This window comes from Hemiscyllium ocellatum, chromosome 21 (genome assembly GCF_020745735.1).
Source record: "Hemiscyllium ocellatum isolate sHemOce1 chromosome 21, sHemOce1.pat.X.cur, whole genome shotgun sequence".
Classification (NCBI taxonomy): Eukaryota; Metazoa; Chordata; class Chondrichthyes; order Orectolobiformes; family Hemiscylliidae; genus Hemiscyllium; species Hemiscyllium ocellatum.
The window spans coordinates 54,955,753-54,972,329 of record NC_083421.1 but is presented as its reverse complement, the minus strand read 5'-3'; the positions used below and the strand labels follow the sequence as shown (position 1 = coordinate 54,972,329).

General features: G+C 43.9%; 1 protein-coding gene across 1 annotated transcript in view; it reads right to left on the bottom strand.

Annotated features, from left to right (window-relative positions):
* The window catches only part of LOC132825764 (hemicentin-1-like), a 436,368-nt gene extending 422,319 nt beyond the window's left edge, over positions 1-14,049 (bottom strand). The window contains exons 1-2 of the mRNA XM_060841228.1: positions 14,004-14,049; positions 6,973-7,146 (exon numbers count right to left, since the gene is read on the bottom strand). Coding sequence (XP_060697211.1) covers positions 6,973-7,146; positions 14,004-14,049 — 220 coding nt within the window. The remainder of the gene's footprint in view (positions 1-6,972; positions 7,147-14,003) is intronic.
* Between the last annotated feature and the right edge of the window lie 2,528 nt (positions 14,050-16,577).

Sequence of the window (16,577 nt, the reverse complement as noted above, 5' to 3'; positions counted from 1 at the left end):
TTGGTTACAGAAGCAGGCACCGACACTCTCATTCGTTTGGCCGAACTGGTCCTCACCCTTAACAATATCTTCTTCGAATCCTCCCACTTCCTCCAGACCAAAGGGGTAGCCATGGGCACACGTAAGGGCCCCAGCTATGCCTGTCTCTTTGTTGGCTACGTAGAACAGTTGATCTTCCGTAATTACACAGGCACCACTCCCCACCTCTTCCTCCGCTACATTGATGACTGCATTGGCGCCACCTCGTGCTCTCGGGAGGAGGTTGAGCAATTCATCAACTTCACCAACACATTCCACCCTGACCTCAAATTTACCTGGACCATCTCTGACACCTCCCTTCCCTTCCTGGACCTCTCCATCTCCATCAATGATGACCGACTTGACACAGACATTTTTTACAAACCTACCGACTCCCACAGCTACCTGGATTACACCTCTTCCCACCCTACCTCTTGCAAAAATGCCATCCCGTATTCCCAATTCCTCCGCCTCCGCCGTATCTGCTCCCAGGAGGACCAGTTCCGCCACAGATCACACCAGATGGCCTCTCTCTTTAGAGACCGCAATTTCCTTTCCCACGTGGTTAAAGATGCCTTCCAATGTATCTCATCCACATCCTGTACCTCGGCCCTCAGACCCCACCCCTCCAACCGTAACAAGGGCAGAACGCCCCTGATGCTCACCTTCCACCCTACCAACCTTTGCATAAACCAAATCATCCGCTGACATTTCCGCCACCTCCAAAAAGACCCCACCACCAGGGATATATTTCCCTCCCCACCCCTTTCTGCCTTCCGCAAAGACTGTTCCCTCCGTGACTACCTGGTCAGGTCCACGCTACCCTACAACCCACCCTCCCATCCTGGCACTTTCCCCTGCCACTGCAGGAACTGTAAAACCTGTGCCCACACCTCCTCCCTCACCTCTATCCAAGGCCCTAAAGGAGCCTTCCACATCCATCAAAGTTTTACCTGAACATCCACTAATATCATTAATTGCATCTGCTGCTCTCGATGCGGTCTCCTCTACATTGGGGAGACTGGGCGCTTCCTAGCAGAGCGCTTTAGGGAACATCTCCGGGACACCCACACCAATCAACCACACCGCCCCGTGGCCCAACATTTTAACTCCCCCTCCCACTCTGCCGAGGACATGGAGGTCCTGGGCCTCCTTCACCGCCGCTCCCTCACCACCAGACGCCTGGAGGAAGAACGCCTCATCTTCCGCCTCGGAACACTTCAACCCCAGGGTATCAATGTGGACTTCAACAGTTTCCTCATTTCCCCTTGCCCCACCCCACCCTAGTTCCAAACTTGCAGTTCAGCACTGTCCCCATGACTTGTCCGGTCTTGTCCGACCTGCCTATCTCCTTTTCCACCTATCCACTCCACCCTCTCCTCCTTGACCTATCATCTTCATTCCTCCTCCACTACCTATTGTACTCTATGCTACAAAGGTTTGTTTTCAGGCTGACAGCTGGTGACTAGTGAAGTTCTATAGGGATCAGTGATGGGACCACAACTATTCACATTATAAATTAACAATATGGACAAAGAAACGGAGGACACTGTTGCTAAGTTTGCACATAACACAGATAAGTGGGCGGACAGGTAGAATTGAGGAGGCAAGGACTTCAGAAAGGCTCGGACAAGCTATGCGAATGGGCAAAGATGTGGGAGATGGAATACAATGTGGGAAAATGTGAGATTATAAACTTTGGTAGGAAGGTAAGCTGTGTCGACTATTTTCTAAATGTGGAAAGGATTTGAATATCTGAAACACATAGGGACTTGGGTGTCCTAGTTCAGGATTCACTTAAGGTTAACATGCAGTTTCGCTTGACAGTTAGGAAGGCAAATGCAATGTTAGCATTCATTTCGAGAGGGCTAGAATACAACAGCGGTGATATACTGCTGATTATCTATAAAGCTGTGGTCAGACTGCATTTGGAATGTATGAGCAGATTTTGGACCAATTCTAAGGAAGGCCTTGAAGGGAGTTCAGAGGAGGTTTACAAGTATGATCTTGGGGATGAAGGACTTGTTATATGAGGAGCATGTGAAGACCTGGGTCTTCACTTGACAGAATTTAGAAGGATGAGGGGAGATCTCATTGAAATTTACAGAATACTGAGAGGCTTGAATAGAGTGGATGCGGAGAAGATGTTTCCGCTAGTCAGAGAGAGTAGGAACAAAAGGCATGACCCTTACGAACTGAGTTGAGGAGGAATTTCTTCAACCAGAGGTGGTGAATCTGTGGAACCCATTGCCACAGAAGGCTATGGAGGCTAAGTTACTGAGTATATTTAAGACAGAGATACATATGTTCTTGATTAACAAGGGGATCAAAGGGAAAAAGTCAGGAGAATGGGGTTGAAGAACAATATTAGCTGAAAATGTGCTGCTGGAAAAGCGCAGCAGGTCAGGCAACACCCAAGGAACAGAAAATTCGACGTTTCAGGCATAAGCATATGCTTTCCTATTCCTTAAATGCTGCCTGACCTGCTGCGCTTTTCCAGCAACACATTTTCAGCTCTGATCTCCAGCATCTGCAGACCTCACTTTCTCCTTGAAGAACATATTAGTCATGATCAAATGGAGGAGCAGACTTGATAGGCCGAATGGCCTAATTATTCTCATGTAAGATATGTTGTTCTGCAATCCACCAGGGATGTTGGACGCTGAGCATTCGAGGAACAAAGCTTAATTTTCCCCTTTAGGGTGTTTACAGCCTTGAGGTTTCGTTGTTAAATTTAATAACTTCAGAAGCTGATTGTTTTATATCTTCTCTACATTTTCCTTACATTCTCTCCTCCACCCCTACTCCAGTCGTACCTTCCTTAATTCACATGTAGTATCAAGGACCCGGTCTCCTCCTTTCAACTTAATCTACACCATTTTCAAATATATTTTTTCTTTCTCCACTAATAACCTCTTTGTTTTGCATTGAGCCTCTATAATGTACCCTCTCTTGCTCCTGTACTGCCTTCATCAAAAATATAAAACTGAAGCTATTTTCTAACACCTTTCAGTTCTGAAGAATAATCATACGAGGCTCAAAATGTTAGCTTTTTGATCTATTCTTTGTGGTATGCAGGCTTCGCTGGCTGTGCCAGCATTTGCTGCCCGACCCTAGTTGCCCTTGTGAAGATTGTGGTGAGCTGCCTTCTTGAACTGTTGCAGCTCATCTGTTCTTGGATGGTCACAATGGCATGTGAGATAGAGAGGGAATTCCAGGATTTTGACCCAGCAACAGAGAAGGAACAGCAATATATTTCTCAGTCAGGATGGTGAGTGGCTTGGAGGGGAACTTGAAAGTGGTGGTGTTCTTATATATCTGTTGCCCTTGTCCTTCCAGATGGAAGTGACCATGGGTTTGGAAGGTGCTGCCTGAGAATCTTTGGTGAATGTTTGCACCTTGTAGAAGTTACATATTGCTTCTACTGAGAGTAGTGGTGGAGGGAGTGCATGCTTGTGGATGTAGTGCCAATCAAGCGGGTTGCTTTGTTCTGGATGCTGTCAAACTTATTGAGTGTTTATGGAGCTGCACTCATCCAGGCATGTGGGGAGTATTCCATCACACTCCTGATTTGTGTCTCGTAGATGGTGAACAGGCTTTGGGGAGTCAGGAGGTAAGTTTCACACTGCTGCAAGCCTCGCCTCAGACCTGCTCTTGCAGCCACTGTGTTTATGTGGTGAGTCCAACTGAGTTTCTGGTTAATGATAACTCCCAGAATGTTGATAGTAGACAATTTCGTGATGGTAACACCATTGAATGTCAAGTGGTTGTCAAGTTGGGCTGATTTTCTCCTTTTGGTGATGGTCATAGCCTTGCATTTGTGTGGCACAAATGTTGCTTGCCACTTGTCAGCCCAATTGTCCAAATCCTGTTGCATCTGAACATGGACTACTTCAACATGTGAGGAGTTGCAAATGGTTCTGAACATTGTCAACAATTGCACAAACATTCTCACTTCTAATTTTATGATGGAGGGCTGGTCATTGATGAAGCAGATGAAGATGCTTGGGCCTAGGACACTAACCTGAGGAACTCCTGTAGGAGTGTCCTGGAGCTGAGATGACTGGCCTCCAACAACCACAGCCATCTTCCTCCGAGACAGGTATGACTCCAATCACGGGAGAGTTTGTCTGTGGATTCCCATTGATTCCAGTTTTGCCAGGGGTCCTAGATGGCACACTCAGTTGCATACAGCCTTGATGTCAAGGGCTGTCACTCTCACCTCATCTCTGGAATTCTCCTGTTTTGTTCATGTTTGTACCAAGGTTGTAATGAGCTCAGGAGCTGAGTGGCCTTGGTAGAACCTACACTGGGTGTCACCAAGCAGGTAATTGCTGAGCAGGTGTTGCTTGATAGCACTGTTGTTGATGCCTTCCATCACTCTACTGATAATCAAGAGTAGACTGATGGGGCAGTAATTGGCTAAGTTAGATTTGTCCTGCTTTTATGTATAGGACACACTTGAGCAATTTTACACACTGCCAGTGTTGTAACTGTAAAGGACTAGCTTGGCTAGGGGAGCAGCAAGTTCTAAACACAAGTCTTCAGTACTATTGCTGGAATGTTGTCAGGGCCCAAAGCCTTTCAATATCGAATGGCTCCAACCATTTCTTGATATCACATAGAGTGAATCAAATTGGCTGAAGACTAGTATCTGTAATGCTGGGGACCACTGGAGGAGGCTGAGATGGGTCATCCGCTCAGCACTTCCAGCTGAAGATTGCTGTGAAAGCTTCAGCCTTATCTTTTGCACTAATGTGCTGGACTCTTCCATCATTGTGGATTGGGATATTTGTGGAGCCTCCTCTCCAATGAGTTGTTTAATTGTGCACCACCATTCATGCCGAGATATGGCAGGACTGCTGAGCTTAGACCTGATCCATTGGTTGGAGTCATTAATCTGTCTATTACTTGCTGCTTTTGATGTTTGACATGCAAGTAGTCCTGTTTGGTGGCTTCCAGGTTGACACCTCACCTTCAGGTACCCCTGGTACTGTTCCTGGCATGCCCTCCTGCACTCTCCATTGAACCGGGGTTGATTGCCTGACTTAATAGTGATGGTTGAGTGGGGGATATGCCAGGCCTTGAGGTTACAGATTGTGCTGGAGTACAGTTCTGCTGCTGCTGATAGCCCACAGCACCCTATGGACGCCCAGTCTTCAGTGGCCAGATCTGTTTGAAGTCTGTGCCAGTTAGAATGGAGATAATGCCACCCAACATGATGGAGGGCAGTCTCAATGTGATGGTGGGACTTTGTCTTCACAAGGACTGTGCAATGGTGGCTCTTATTGACACTGTGGTGGACAAGTGCGTTTGCAACTGGCAGATTGTTAAGGATGAGGTCAAGTATGTTTTTCCCTCTTGTTGGTTCCTTCACCTCCTGCAGCAAACCCAGCCTAGCAGCTGTTTCTCTCCATGCAGATGCTCTCAGACCTGCTGAGTTTCTCCTACGTCCTTTGTGATAGCTTTACCACTTTTAGAAACTTTTATGTCCACATATTTTCTCGCTTGCAGATCCCATGCGAAGTTTTCTTAAGTAACAGCTGTCCAGTCCGACTATTTTAAATTTCTATTTAATTGCAAACATTGAATCTTGAACATAAACTGTGATCACAATTATTAACACGCTTACTGTATGTAGAATCTCGCAGTCTCCTCTCACTGCCTTTCTCATCTGAGGAGCAATACAGGAAAGAGTACCTCTCAGCCGCTCGAACGTTGCTTAAAGCACAAAGCACCATTTACGCTCAAATTGAATCTCACCCTCTCAGCGCCCCAGCCCCTGGTGAGAGAGACTCACCTCCATCAGGAACCCTGTATTAAACTCAGCTCTCCACCCATCCCCCAGCCATCTCTCCCCACCCACCCAGGCGATGAAGGAAGGAATTAAAAACAAACCCAGATTCCAACATCTGCTCCATATTTCTCTTTAAATTAATCAAATATAATTTAATTTGAAAGAATCCTGCTGTCCTGTAACAAGACCTATTTAAACTCGGGCTCCTCATCCACTCCGTCATCTCTCAGTTGTATTTCTTTTCTTATTAAAACATATCTTCCTGAGTCTTCTAATTTAGATCACATACTGGCAACATTTCCGCATGTTCCTCACCACTACACGTTTTTTTTTAAATTGCCATGAATGGAATACCAGCTTTTGGAAAACTTTACTTTGTTCTCCCCCCACAAAGGGGTTTTACAGGCAGAGTGTAAAGTCTGACCTCTTCCCATTCCCAGTTTGATTATTGCAGCGAGGTAGCAGCTCCGTGGGTCAGGAAAGGGGTATTCAACACAGCTCCTGCTCCCGATTACTATCAGGAAACCCGGAGCTGGTAGGCACTGTGTGGGAGCATTGTCTTCCTTTCGACGCTAGCCCAAAATCCTTGGTCTGTAAAAACCGACCCAAAGGCAAGAAACAAATTCAACTATCCCTGGAAGCAAACTCCAGCCCAAGGCAGAACTTTCTAAATATTTTTCCCCTCCCATTTCTAACATCTTATCTTTTACTGTTAGGGAAGTTGCAGAATTATTTAATCATAGATACTTTTAAGTGTCTTTTGCTGTCACAAAGAAATGAGAAACACATAGCTTTCAATCTGTCTCCAATCATTCTATAACTAATCCGAGCTCATCCTGCTTCAGAATGAATCCATGCTGTCAGAAGAGGTTTAAGGTGAGAGTAGAAACGAGAGGAGGAAACAACAGGAAAACTCCCAGAGGGGAGGGAGAAAATGTTCCGATCTCACCCTGAAATAAGAAATTCTGATCAAAACGCTGCCTCTCCAGTTCTGCACTAACCCATTCTTTTCCATTCGTCCAGCTCTTACTCCTTCTATTCATTCTTACCTTCTCCACCTCTCATTCATCTGCTCACTTCTTCCCCAGTCCTCCTCCATCATCCTCCCTCCCGCTTCCCCCGTCCACTCCATCTTTAACACTGGTTCCCTCACTCACCTGGGTCATGGAAAGGCACTAGTGCAAAGTTCGAGATGGGAGTGCTGGCTCTGCGCAGGGTGCTGTCCAGGATTTTCGCCGCTCCCTCCATGACCTGAAGCAGGTCGTCGTACATGGAGCCCGTCACATCGAAAACGAAGGCCAGGGTGGAGGTTCCCTCTCCCCGGGGATGAGCTGCCAACGCCGGGAGACAGCAGACAGAAAACAGCCACAGAGATAGAGCCATGACAAAGGTCCCGGTGGAACTAGCGCTGCAGCTACCTCAGGCAAAACTTGTCCGTCCCAGCGCAACTCCTTGTTCACTAACTGCAAGGTGTCACCGCCGTCATCCTGAGACGTTACAGCTCCTTGCAGTCTTCCTCAATCACACACACACACAAAAACCCATCAGCTTTCTTTGCGGGAGCGACTGCGCTGCGGTCCTAACGCCCACCGACTCATTGACGAATAAACGGCCGGGACTCCACTGAAAGTGATTCAAATGGAAACGGTAAATGAAGGGAATTGGTCAGTAAAAGGTCGGAGATAATCAGTTAGGGATTGAGAAAAATGAATGACCTACCTTTATGTAGTGCCTACACCGAACCAACAATCCCTACACTTATTTTCCGTTTTAATCTCTCGCCTTCCTCCCAGAAGTGTCAAAACCACAGCCACATCCCTTCCCTCAGAGACAGTCTCCAGCTCTGCCTTATCCCGCACGATTTCCAACTGAAGTTCCAGCCATAACGTGTCAAACCAAACCAAGGGTTACCCGTGTCTCTGAGACAACCTGCTGCAACCCGAGATCCACATTCAGTGCCACCCTGCCGCCACTCACACTCTCCAGCAACACTGTCCCACGCGATCTCAAAGTTGTCCCTGACCTCAATTTTATTTCAGTCTTCATCTCATTCAGCGCTTTTCAAGAGTAACGTTTTTCTCCGAGTTTCAGGTGTCAGGGAAGATAAACACTAGAATCTCGGGCACCATCGCCTCCTCTCTTCAGGATAATTCCTCCCCTTCCATTGTCCTCATTATCTACCACACCAGTCTCGGCATTCAAAGGATCACTCTATCATTTCTGCCACCTCCAGCAGGATACCACCGTGAAACACATCTCCTATTGTCACCATCAGCAGGAACTGTTACCTCTGCATCATCCTGTCAACTCCTCTAACACTTCCTCATCCCCCCCCGCCCACGGTACCTTCCCATGAAATTTTAAGCGTAATGCCTGACCTCACTGTCCAAGGACTCGAACACAGCTTCCAGATAAAGCAGTGTTTTACTTGTACTTTGTCGTATCCCATCTACTGTATTCACTGCTCACAATCCAATCTTCTTTACACTGACAACACCAAATGCAGCAATTCATCAATGCTCCTTTTGAAAGCACTGTCCAAACCCATTCTCCTGTCACCTGTAGGGACAAAGGAAGTAGATGGATGGCAGCAGCATCACCAGCTGCAAGAGTCCCTACAAGTCACACAGTTGGGACTATATTGCTATTCCATTGATATTGCTAGATCAAAATCTTGAGACTCCCATCCAAATAGCACTGTTGGTGCATCTGCACCAAATGGACTGAAGAGATTCAACTGACATCTCTATCCACAAGGACCACAACGTGGGTCTTTAAAAGGCAGTTGGATGGGTATATGAATAGGAAGGGTTTGGAGGGATCTGGGCCAAGTGCTTTCAGGTGGGACTAGATTGGGTTGGGATATCTGGTCGGCATGGATGAGTTGGACCAAAGGGTCTGTTTCCGTGCTGTACATCTCTATGACTCTATGACAGTTAGGAATAGGAAACAAATATTGGCCTTGCCAACAGTACCATATACCATTAATTAATTAATTATGATTAGATTAAGTGGCAAGATTATTCTTGAATGAAGTTCAAATAGATACAGGAGGATGCCATTCTGCCCCTCTAGACATTCCTCCATTCAATAGATCATAGGGGATCCGCACTTTAACTCCTTCTACCAGTGTTCTTCCATATCCCTTGGTATCTTCACTGAAAATATATCTTATCAATCTCTTTAAATACCATCTGACCCAGTATCCAAAGCCATTTGGGAAGTGAGTTCCAGGTTTCACAATCTTTTACATGAAAAAGTATTTTTCTTAAGTTAACATATCACATTACAAGGGCTAATAGCAAAGAGAACAGAGACAAAAGGAGCAAGTGAGAAACATTACACTCTAACCTAATCAAATTCCTACAAGTGGGTCCTAAAAAAAGTGCTGGAAATATTCACCAATCTGGCAGCATTTGTGAATAGACCTAACAGTTAACATTATGAGTCAAATCTGACACTGATAATTCCGTCCCGTATTCCCAATTCCTCCGCCTCTGCCGTATCTGCTCCCAGGAGGACCAGTTCCACCACAGAACACACTAGATGGCCTCCTTCTTTAGAGACCGCAATTTCCCTTCCCATGTAATTAAAGATGCCCTCCAACGCATCTCATCCACATCCCGCACCTTCGCCCTCAGACCCCACTCCTCCAACCGTAACAAGGACAGAACGCCCCTGGTGCTCACCTTCCACCCTACCAACGTTTGCAAAAACCAAATCATCCGCCGACATTTCAGCCGCCTCCAAACAGACCCCACCACCAGAGATATATTTCCCTCCCCACTCCTTTCCACCTTCCTCAAAGACCATTCCCTCCGTGACTACCTGGTCAGGTCTATGCCCCCCAACAACCCACCCTCCCATCCTGGCACCTTCCCCTGCCACTGCAGGAACTGTAAAACCTGTGCCCACACCTCCTCCCTCACCTCCATCCAAGGCCCTAAAGGAGCCTTCCACATCCATCAAAGCTTTACCTGCACATCCACTAATATCATTTATTGTATCTATTGCTCCCGATGCAGTCTCCTCTACATTGGGGAGACTGGTGCCTCCTAGCAGAGCGCTTTAGGGAACATCTCCGGGACACCCGCACCAATCAACCACACCACCTTGTGGCCCAACATTTCAACTCCCCCTCCCACTCTGCCGAAGTTCTGGGCCTCCTTCACCGCTGCTCCCTCACCACCCGACGCCTGGAGGAAGAACACCTTATCTTCCGCTTCGGAACACTTCAACCCCAGGTATCAATGTGGACTTCAACAGTTTCCTCATTTCCCTTTTCCCCACCTCACCCTAGTTCCAAACTTCCAGCTCAGCACTGTCCCCATGACCTGTCACACCCGCCTATCTTCTTTTCCACCTATCCACTCCACCCTCCTCTCTGATCTATCACCTTCATCCCACCCCTATCCACTCATTGTACTCTTTGCTACCTTCCCCCACCCTCCTCCCTGAACTATCACCTTCACCACCACCTCCACTCACCTATTGTACTCTATGTTACTTTCTCCTGAACCCCACCCTCCTCTCACTTATCTCTCCACCCTTCAGGCACTCTGCCTGTATTCCTGATGAAGGGCTTTTGCCCGAAACGTCGATTTTACTGCTCCTCGGATGCTGTCTGAACTGCTGTGCTTTTCCAGCACCACTCTACTCCAGAAACCGATAACTCTGGCATACTTTTCTAACTTATTTATGTTCCATTAGTGTTTAATCACAGACATACAAGTCCGTGGTAAAACCAACAAATCAAATTTGTTTTGTAGGAATTAAAATCACCCACTACCAGAATCTAGCAGCACCACAAAGATGATTGGGAAGAGATCAGTTGAAAATTACTGTCAGCTCCTGAATCCCTTCCCTCCATTGTTAAATTTTAGTGTGAAAGAAATCTGTAGCAATGTTGAAAAGTGTGTCAGACATGATTTGATGTGTTAAATAAAACATTGCTTGAGTATTTCTGCTACAGATGTGGTAGGCATGAAATTGTTACTGAGTGACAAACTGGCTACCTTGAAAATGTGCAAAATGCTTTGAGATTATCTTAGAGAAAAGAAGCAATAACAAAACAGCACCATTCATGGGAGACATTGCGCTCACGAAATCTCTTAGTTTACTCCTTAGCACTGCTGTCCTGAGAGTATTTAACTCAACTGAGGGAACAGTATGAAAAAGTAGCCGTTGTTGAAGGGTTCATTATGTGTTAAACTCAACACACGACATCAGACCACAGATGTGGACTCAGTCCAAATACAAGAAACCACCTCTCGCTACAGTTAGATACAGTCTGGCTGGATTCTCAAGATCAATCATAACCTTTACATTTTAAATTAAAAGAATCTGTTATACCAAAGGCAATTAATCATTCCTTAGATTGTAATAAAAGGATATTATTTATTTTCTAGAACTTCACAACTAAGTCAGTTACAGTAACAAATCTCACTTAATTCTGTGACTGCGTTTTGTCCCACTGTTTTGTGGATATGTTATTCTTTAAAAATTGTTCAACAATGTACAGCTCACTCATGAATGAAGTAATTAACATTCTCAGACTACTAGTTCTCTAAGCTAACAATCTGTTGCATGTGTAATTATTATTAAGCTCTCGAATGGTTAGCGCATCAGGGGTTCCTGGAAGCAAAACTCTATTGTAAGCAAAACAGAAATTGCTTGAGAAACCAAAGAGTTCTGGCAGCTTCTATGAGAGAAAGCAGAGTTAATATTTAGAGTACAGTGATCCTTCTTTATAACTGCATGAAATCACGTCAGTCCTAGCCCTCCGTGAAGTTTCCAAAGTTCATCAGGCACATTCCACTCTCCTTTTAAGTGACTGGCACACTGCTCAAGGTATTCACTGATATCTTGATTAGAAGTTATCTCAAATATTTCATCTTTTACTATGATACTAACCAAATTTACAGAGCAGTTTTACACAGATGCATTCTCATTTACGCTGCAAAACTGCCAAATCTATATTCATGAAAATTGAGCTGAGACTCTCTCCATGAAGAACATGAATATTTTCTGCATTGTCTCTTTCTTTTTAATCACTGGATAATTGGTGGTACAATGAGATGCTGTTGCTTTCACTGCATTCTTCTAGTTAACCAGAGCTGGTGTCACTCTAGATAGACATCCTTGATTGAAGGGGTGCTCATTTTGGATCACTGTTTTCTAGAGACTGTTATTAACTCAATTATAATTGGTTGGAGAGGGAGGTATTTTAATTCAAGATATTGAGTTTCTTTTGAAGTTTCAGTTTGTTTTTGTTCCAGTGGGTCAAGTGGTCTCCGAAAGAAGTATAAAGTATATCAGACTCAAATTGTGGTGGTTGGTTTCGGAGAGGTATGCTTGTAATGTGTATATTTGTAAATAAAGCACATAAAGTGAAAATACACATATAAAAAGGTTCCCTGCCTTTGTGAACCCCTTCCATGTGGAACATTCACTGCAAACATTTATTTAATCATTCACAGGTTTCCCTGCAAACTTTTGGTGATGAATTTGTCTGGTCGAAAAAAAAGGTTTGACGGAAGAATTTCAATGAAACATTCTGGGTGGCAGGTGGCTGGTACTCAAGGTTGAGCTTCTTTCTGATCCAACATGTCAGACCCCAGCTTCTCTTGAGAGTGTGAATAATAGAAAATAAAGAATCAAGTGATCTCAAGCAAGTGACTTAAATTGTTCAGGAACAGCGCTCAATTGGAAAGTGATTAGGCAGACCTTCTTTTACACATTTCCTGGGGGTTCTTTGGCAAGCAGTAGTGTTCCTACCTCTGAGCCAGGAGACCCAGGTTCAAGCCTCACCTCCCCCAGAGGTGTCGAATGACATCTCCAAACAGGTTGATTAGAAGTTATCTCAAATATTTCATCTTTTACTATGATACTAACCAAATTTACAGAGCACAGTTTTACACAGATACATTCTCATTTACGCTGCAAAACTGCCAAATCTATTTTCATTCTTGGAACCTTGCTATTTAGGGACTGTCCATCTGGTGTAATAGCTGGGTTTCTCTTTCAATGTTCATGGAACTCTCATGAGACAGAAGGGGAAGCCACAGCACAGTGACAAGCTAGTCTCTGAATCTGCAGGAACTGGTCATTATATACATTGAAAGTCTAGAATATCTGAATCAATATTTACCATTATAAATTCCTGTGACGGCATTTCCCATTCATTTTATATGAAGTATCATGATGTATACACAGGCTCCACCCACTAGATTTCTATCGCTCCATATACAGTATTAGAATGTTATGTTCAGGTACTTACAAGGTGTCACCCTATGTTCTGTTTAATAGTACTGTTAACAATTGCATAGTATTAAGGGACACTTTTAAGTTAACCTGATACATTAGAAAAAAAACAATTAGAGTTTCTTGTAAAATGTTGGAACATCTATATATTTGAAATCTCGCGAGCTATGGATACAGTGATGTATTTTGTTTTTTAAATTATTTTATTTTAGAAAAGATCAACTTTAATAATTTATTTGATGTCATAGTATGTTTTAATATAGTAATCGTCTTCTTTGAAAAATTAGTTTATTTATAACAACAACTCAGATTGTCAATGAAAGGGCTTTAAAGGAAATTTAGGTCCCTGTTTATCTTATTCTTGTAACCACTCTAAAACTTTATCTTCCCTCTACTCTCCCACTATTTGACTCTAGATCAATATATAAAAAGTAAATAATCTATTATATATACTCTATAATCTATATATATATATAATCTGTAATAAATATAATCTATAATATATATATTCTAATATATATAATCTATACTATATATATGTATATAATCTATAATATATATATCTATATAAAAATAATGTGTCCTCCCCCCATGTGCTATAGAAATATAGTAAATAGGAACAGCAGTAGGCCATTCCACCCTTTGAGCCTGCTCCACCATTCAGAATGATCATGGCTGATTGCCCTTTTCAGTCCACTGTTACCCCCATCACCTCATACCCTATGATATCTTTAACCCTAAGAACCATATGCATCTTCTTCTTGAAAACAATTAATGCTTTGGCCTCAGCCACTTTATGGCAGAAATTCCACAAACTTACTTACTCTGGGTGAAGAGATTTCTCATCTCTGTCCTAAATGGCTTACCCTGTATCTGACGCTTCTCATTTTCCTGTCTCAACCTCAAAAACCACAGAAATTCTTACCTTCCTCTTTGTCGTAAAATGGCAGATCCTCAAGCTGCTCTGCCATTCAATGGGTTGAAGTCCAGCTTTAGCCCTTCCTTCTTGTAATATCCCATACCCCTCAATTTCCTCGGTGTATGAAAATCTATTAATCTGTGTCTTGAATAAACTGAAGAACTGAACATCTATAGCTCAGATTCCCAAATATGCATAACCCTTGAAGTGCAGGAGTATTTTTTCACCTCATTCCTAAATAGCCAAATATTTATTGAGACTGTGAGTCCTATACTGTAAAGCAGGAAACATGCTTCCAGCATGGACACTGTCAAGCTCTTAAAAACTTTATATGTTTCACTGAGGTAACTTCTCATTCTTCTAACCTTCAGAGAACAGAGGCCTAGTTTACTCAATCTCAAACCCATATGGCAATCCCTTCCTCCCAAGAATCAATGTATCAAACCTACATTGCAATTCTCTAAGGCAAGTACAATACGTGCTTTCTGATGTAAGGAGACCAAAACCCCCACCCAGTCCTCCAGATTTATGTTTCTATATCAACATTCCTTTAATGTTGCTGCTTCAAAGTCCTGGAGCCCCTCTTTAAATGGTGTTGCCGGTCCACCTACAGCATATGGACTGCAGCTGAACAAGGCGACTCATCACCACCTTCTCAAGCAACAGGGGATGGGCAATAAGTGTTGGCTCAACAAGTGACACCCACATTCCATGAATGAATAAAGAAGACAAAGCTTGGTAGTACACACCCACTTACTCTTGATTTTGAAATCAATGGTTACCATGCAGAAGGATGCCATTTGGTCCATTAAGTCATTCCTGGATTTTGGCATACCTATTTAGCTCATTCCAATCCATCCATCCATATCCCGTAATCATATGTTTTGTGTACCTTCAATTTTCTTTTAAAAAGACACAATTAAATTTATGGATATAGGTTGGCTCAGTGAGCTGGAAGGTTCATTTTCAGACATTTCATCACCATACTAGGTAACATCTTCAGTGAGTCTCCAGACGAAGCACTGCTGATGTTTCCTGCTTTTCAATTATATGTTTGGGTTTCCTTGGGTTGGTGATGTCATTTCCTGTGATGCCATTACCTGTGGCGATGTTGTTTCTCTCAGGGGTTGGTAAATGGGGTCCAAGTCAATGTGTTTGTTGATAGAGTTCCGGTTGGGATGCCATGCTTCTAGGAATTCTTGTGCTTGTCTCACCACAAGAAATGACATCACAGGAAATGACACCACCACTCCAAGGAAACCCAAACATATAATTAGAAAGCAGGAAACATCAGCATTGCTTTGCCTGGAGACTCATTGAAGATATTACCTAGTATGGTGATGAAATGTCTGAAAATGAACCTTCCAGCTCAGTGAGCAAACCTACATCCAGAACCTCAACCTGAGCTATAAAACCTTCCCTAAACTCGCTGATTTAATTTATCTCCATGACACTCTCCCAGGCAGTGTATTCCAAACTCTAACGACATGCAGCATGTAAGTTTTCACATTACCAGTGGTTCTTCTGCCAATTGCCTTAAAACTGTGTCTTCTGGTTATCAACCTATCCACCAAAGGGAGCAGTTTCTATCTACTCAGGGCAGCAGGTAAAACCCAGGCGAGTGGCACATGCTGAATTGCTTTTGCAGAAATCCTGCATAGATACGATGGATCAAATGACCTCCTGTGTTATAACCATTCTGTGATTCTATTTTGATTTAGACTTCCTATGGTTTTGAACAACTCACTTTAAATTTTGTCTCAACTTTCCCTTCTTTCGGGAGGGCAGTCCTAGCTTCGCTTTGGTGGGCGGCACAGTGGCACAGTGGTTAGCACTGCTGCCTCACAGCACCTGAGACCCGGGTTCAATTCCCGACTCAGGCGACTGACTGTGTGGAGTTTGCACATTCTCCCTGTGTCTGCGTGGGTTTCCTCCGGGTGCTCCGGTTTCCTCCCACAGTCCAAAGATGTGCGATTCAGGTGAATTGGCCATGCTAAATTGCCCGCAGTGTTAGGTAAGGGGTAAATGTGGGGGTATGGGTGGGTTGCGCTTCAGCGGGTCAGTGTGGACTTGTTGGGCCGAAGGGTCTGTTTCCATACTGTAAGTAATCTAACCTAACCACATAGCTGAATTGCCTGTTTAGAATTGAACTCTTTTTTTATTATTTGCTTCACTCCTCACGGAATTATGCACAATTTTCTTCCTAATTCTCTCCAAGCTTACTAACATATTATGTTGTGATACTTTGCAATCTCTAAATGGAAATTGGAATGCAAGGCAAATAAACCTTCTGCATGGGGATGTGGGACTACCCTGATTTCGTGGAGAAGTAAACCCAATAGTATTCACCAAAGAAAATCAGGAATTTATTCCAGAGTAGATTTGTCTCCAAAAATTCATCAAAAAAAAAGGAAAGTCTCAGCTTTTGTTTTTGGATATAATTTAACTAGGTGGGAGCAATGCACAGTGCAATGATGCAGAGGGCCATATCAGGGAAGGATTCACATGCATCCTGAGTGACAAGCAGCTCAGTGTTGTGTAGAAAAAACTAAAGAAGTGAAAGTGTGAGTCAGGGAAGAT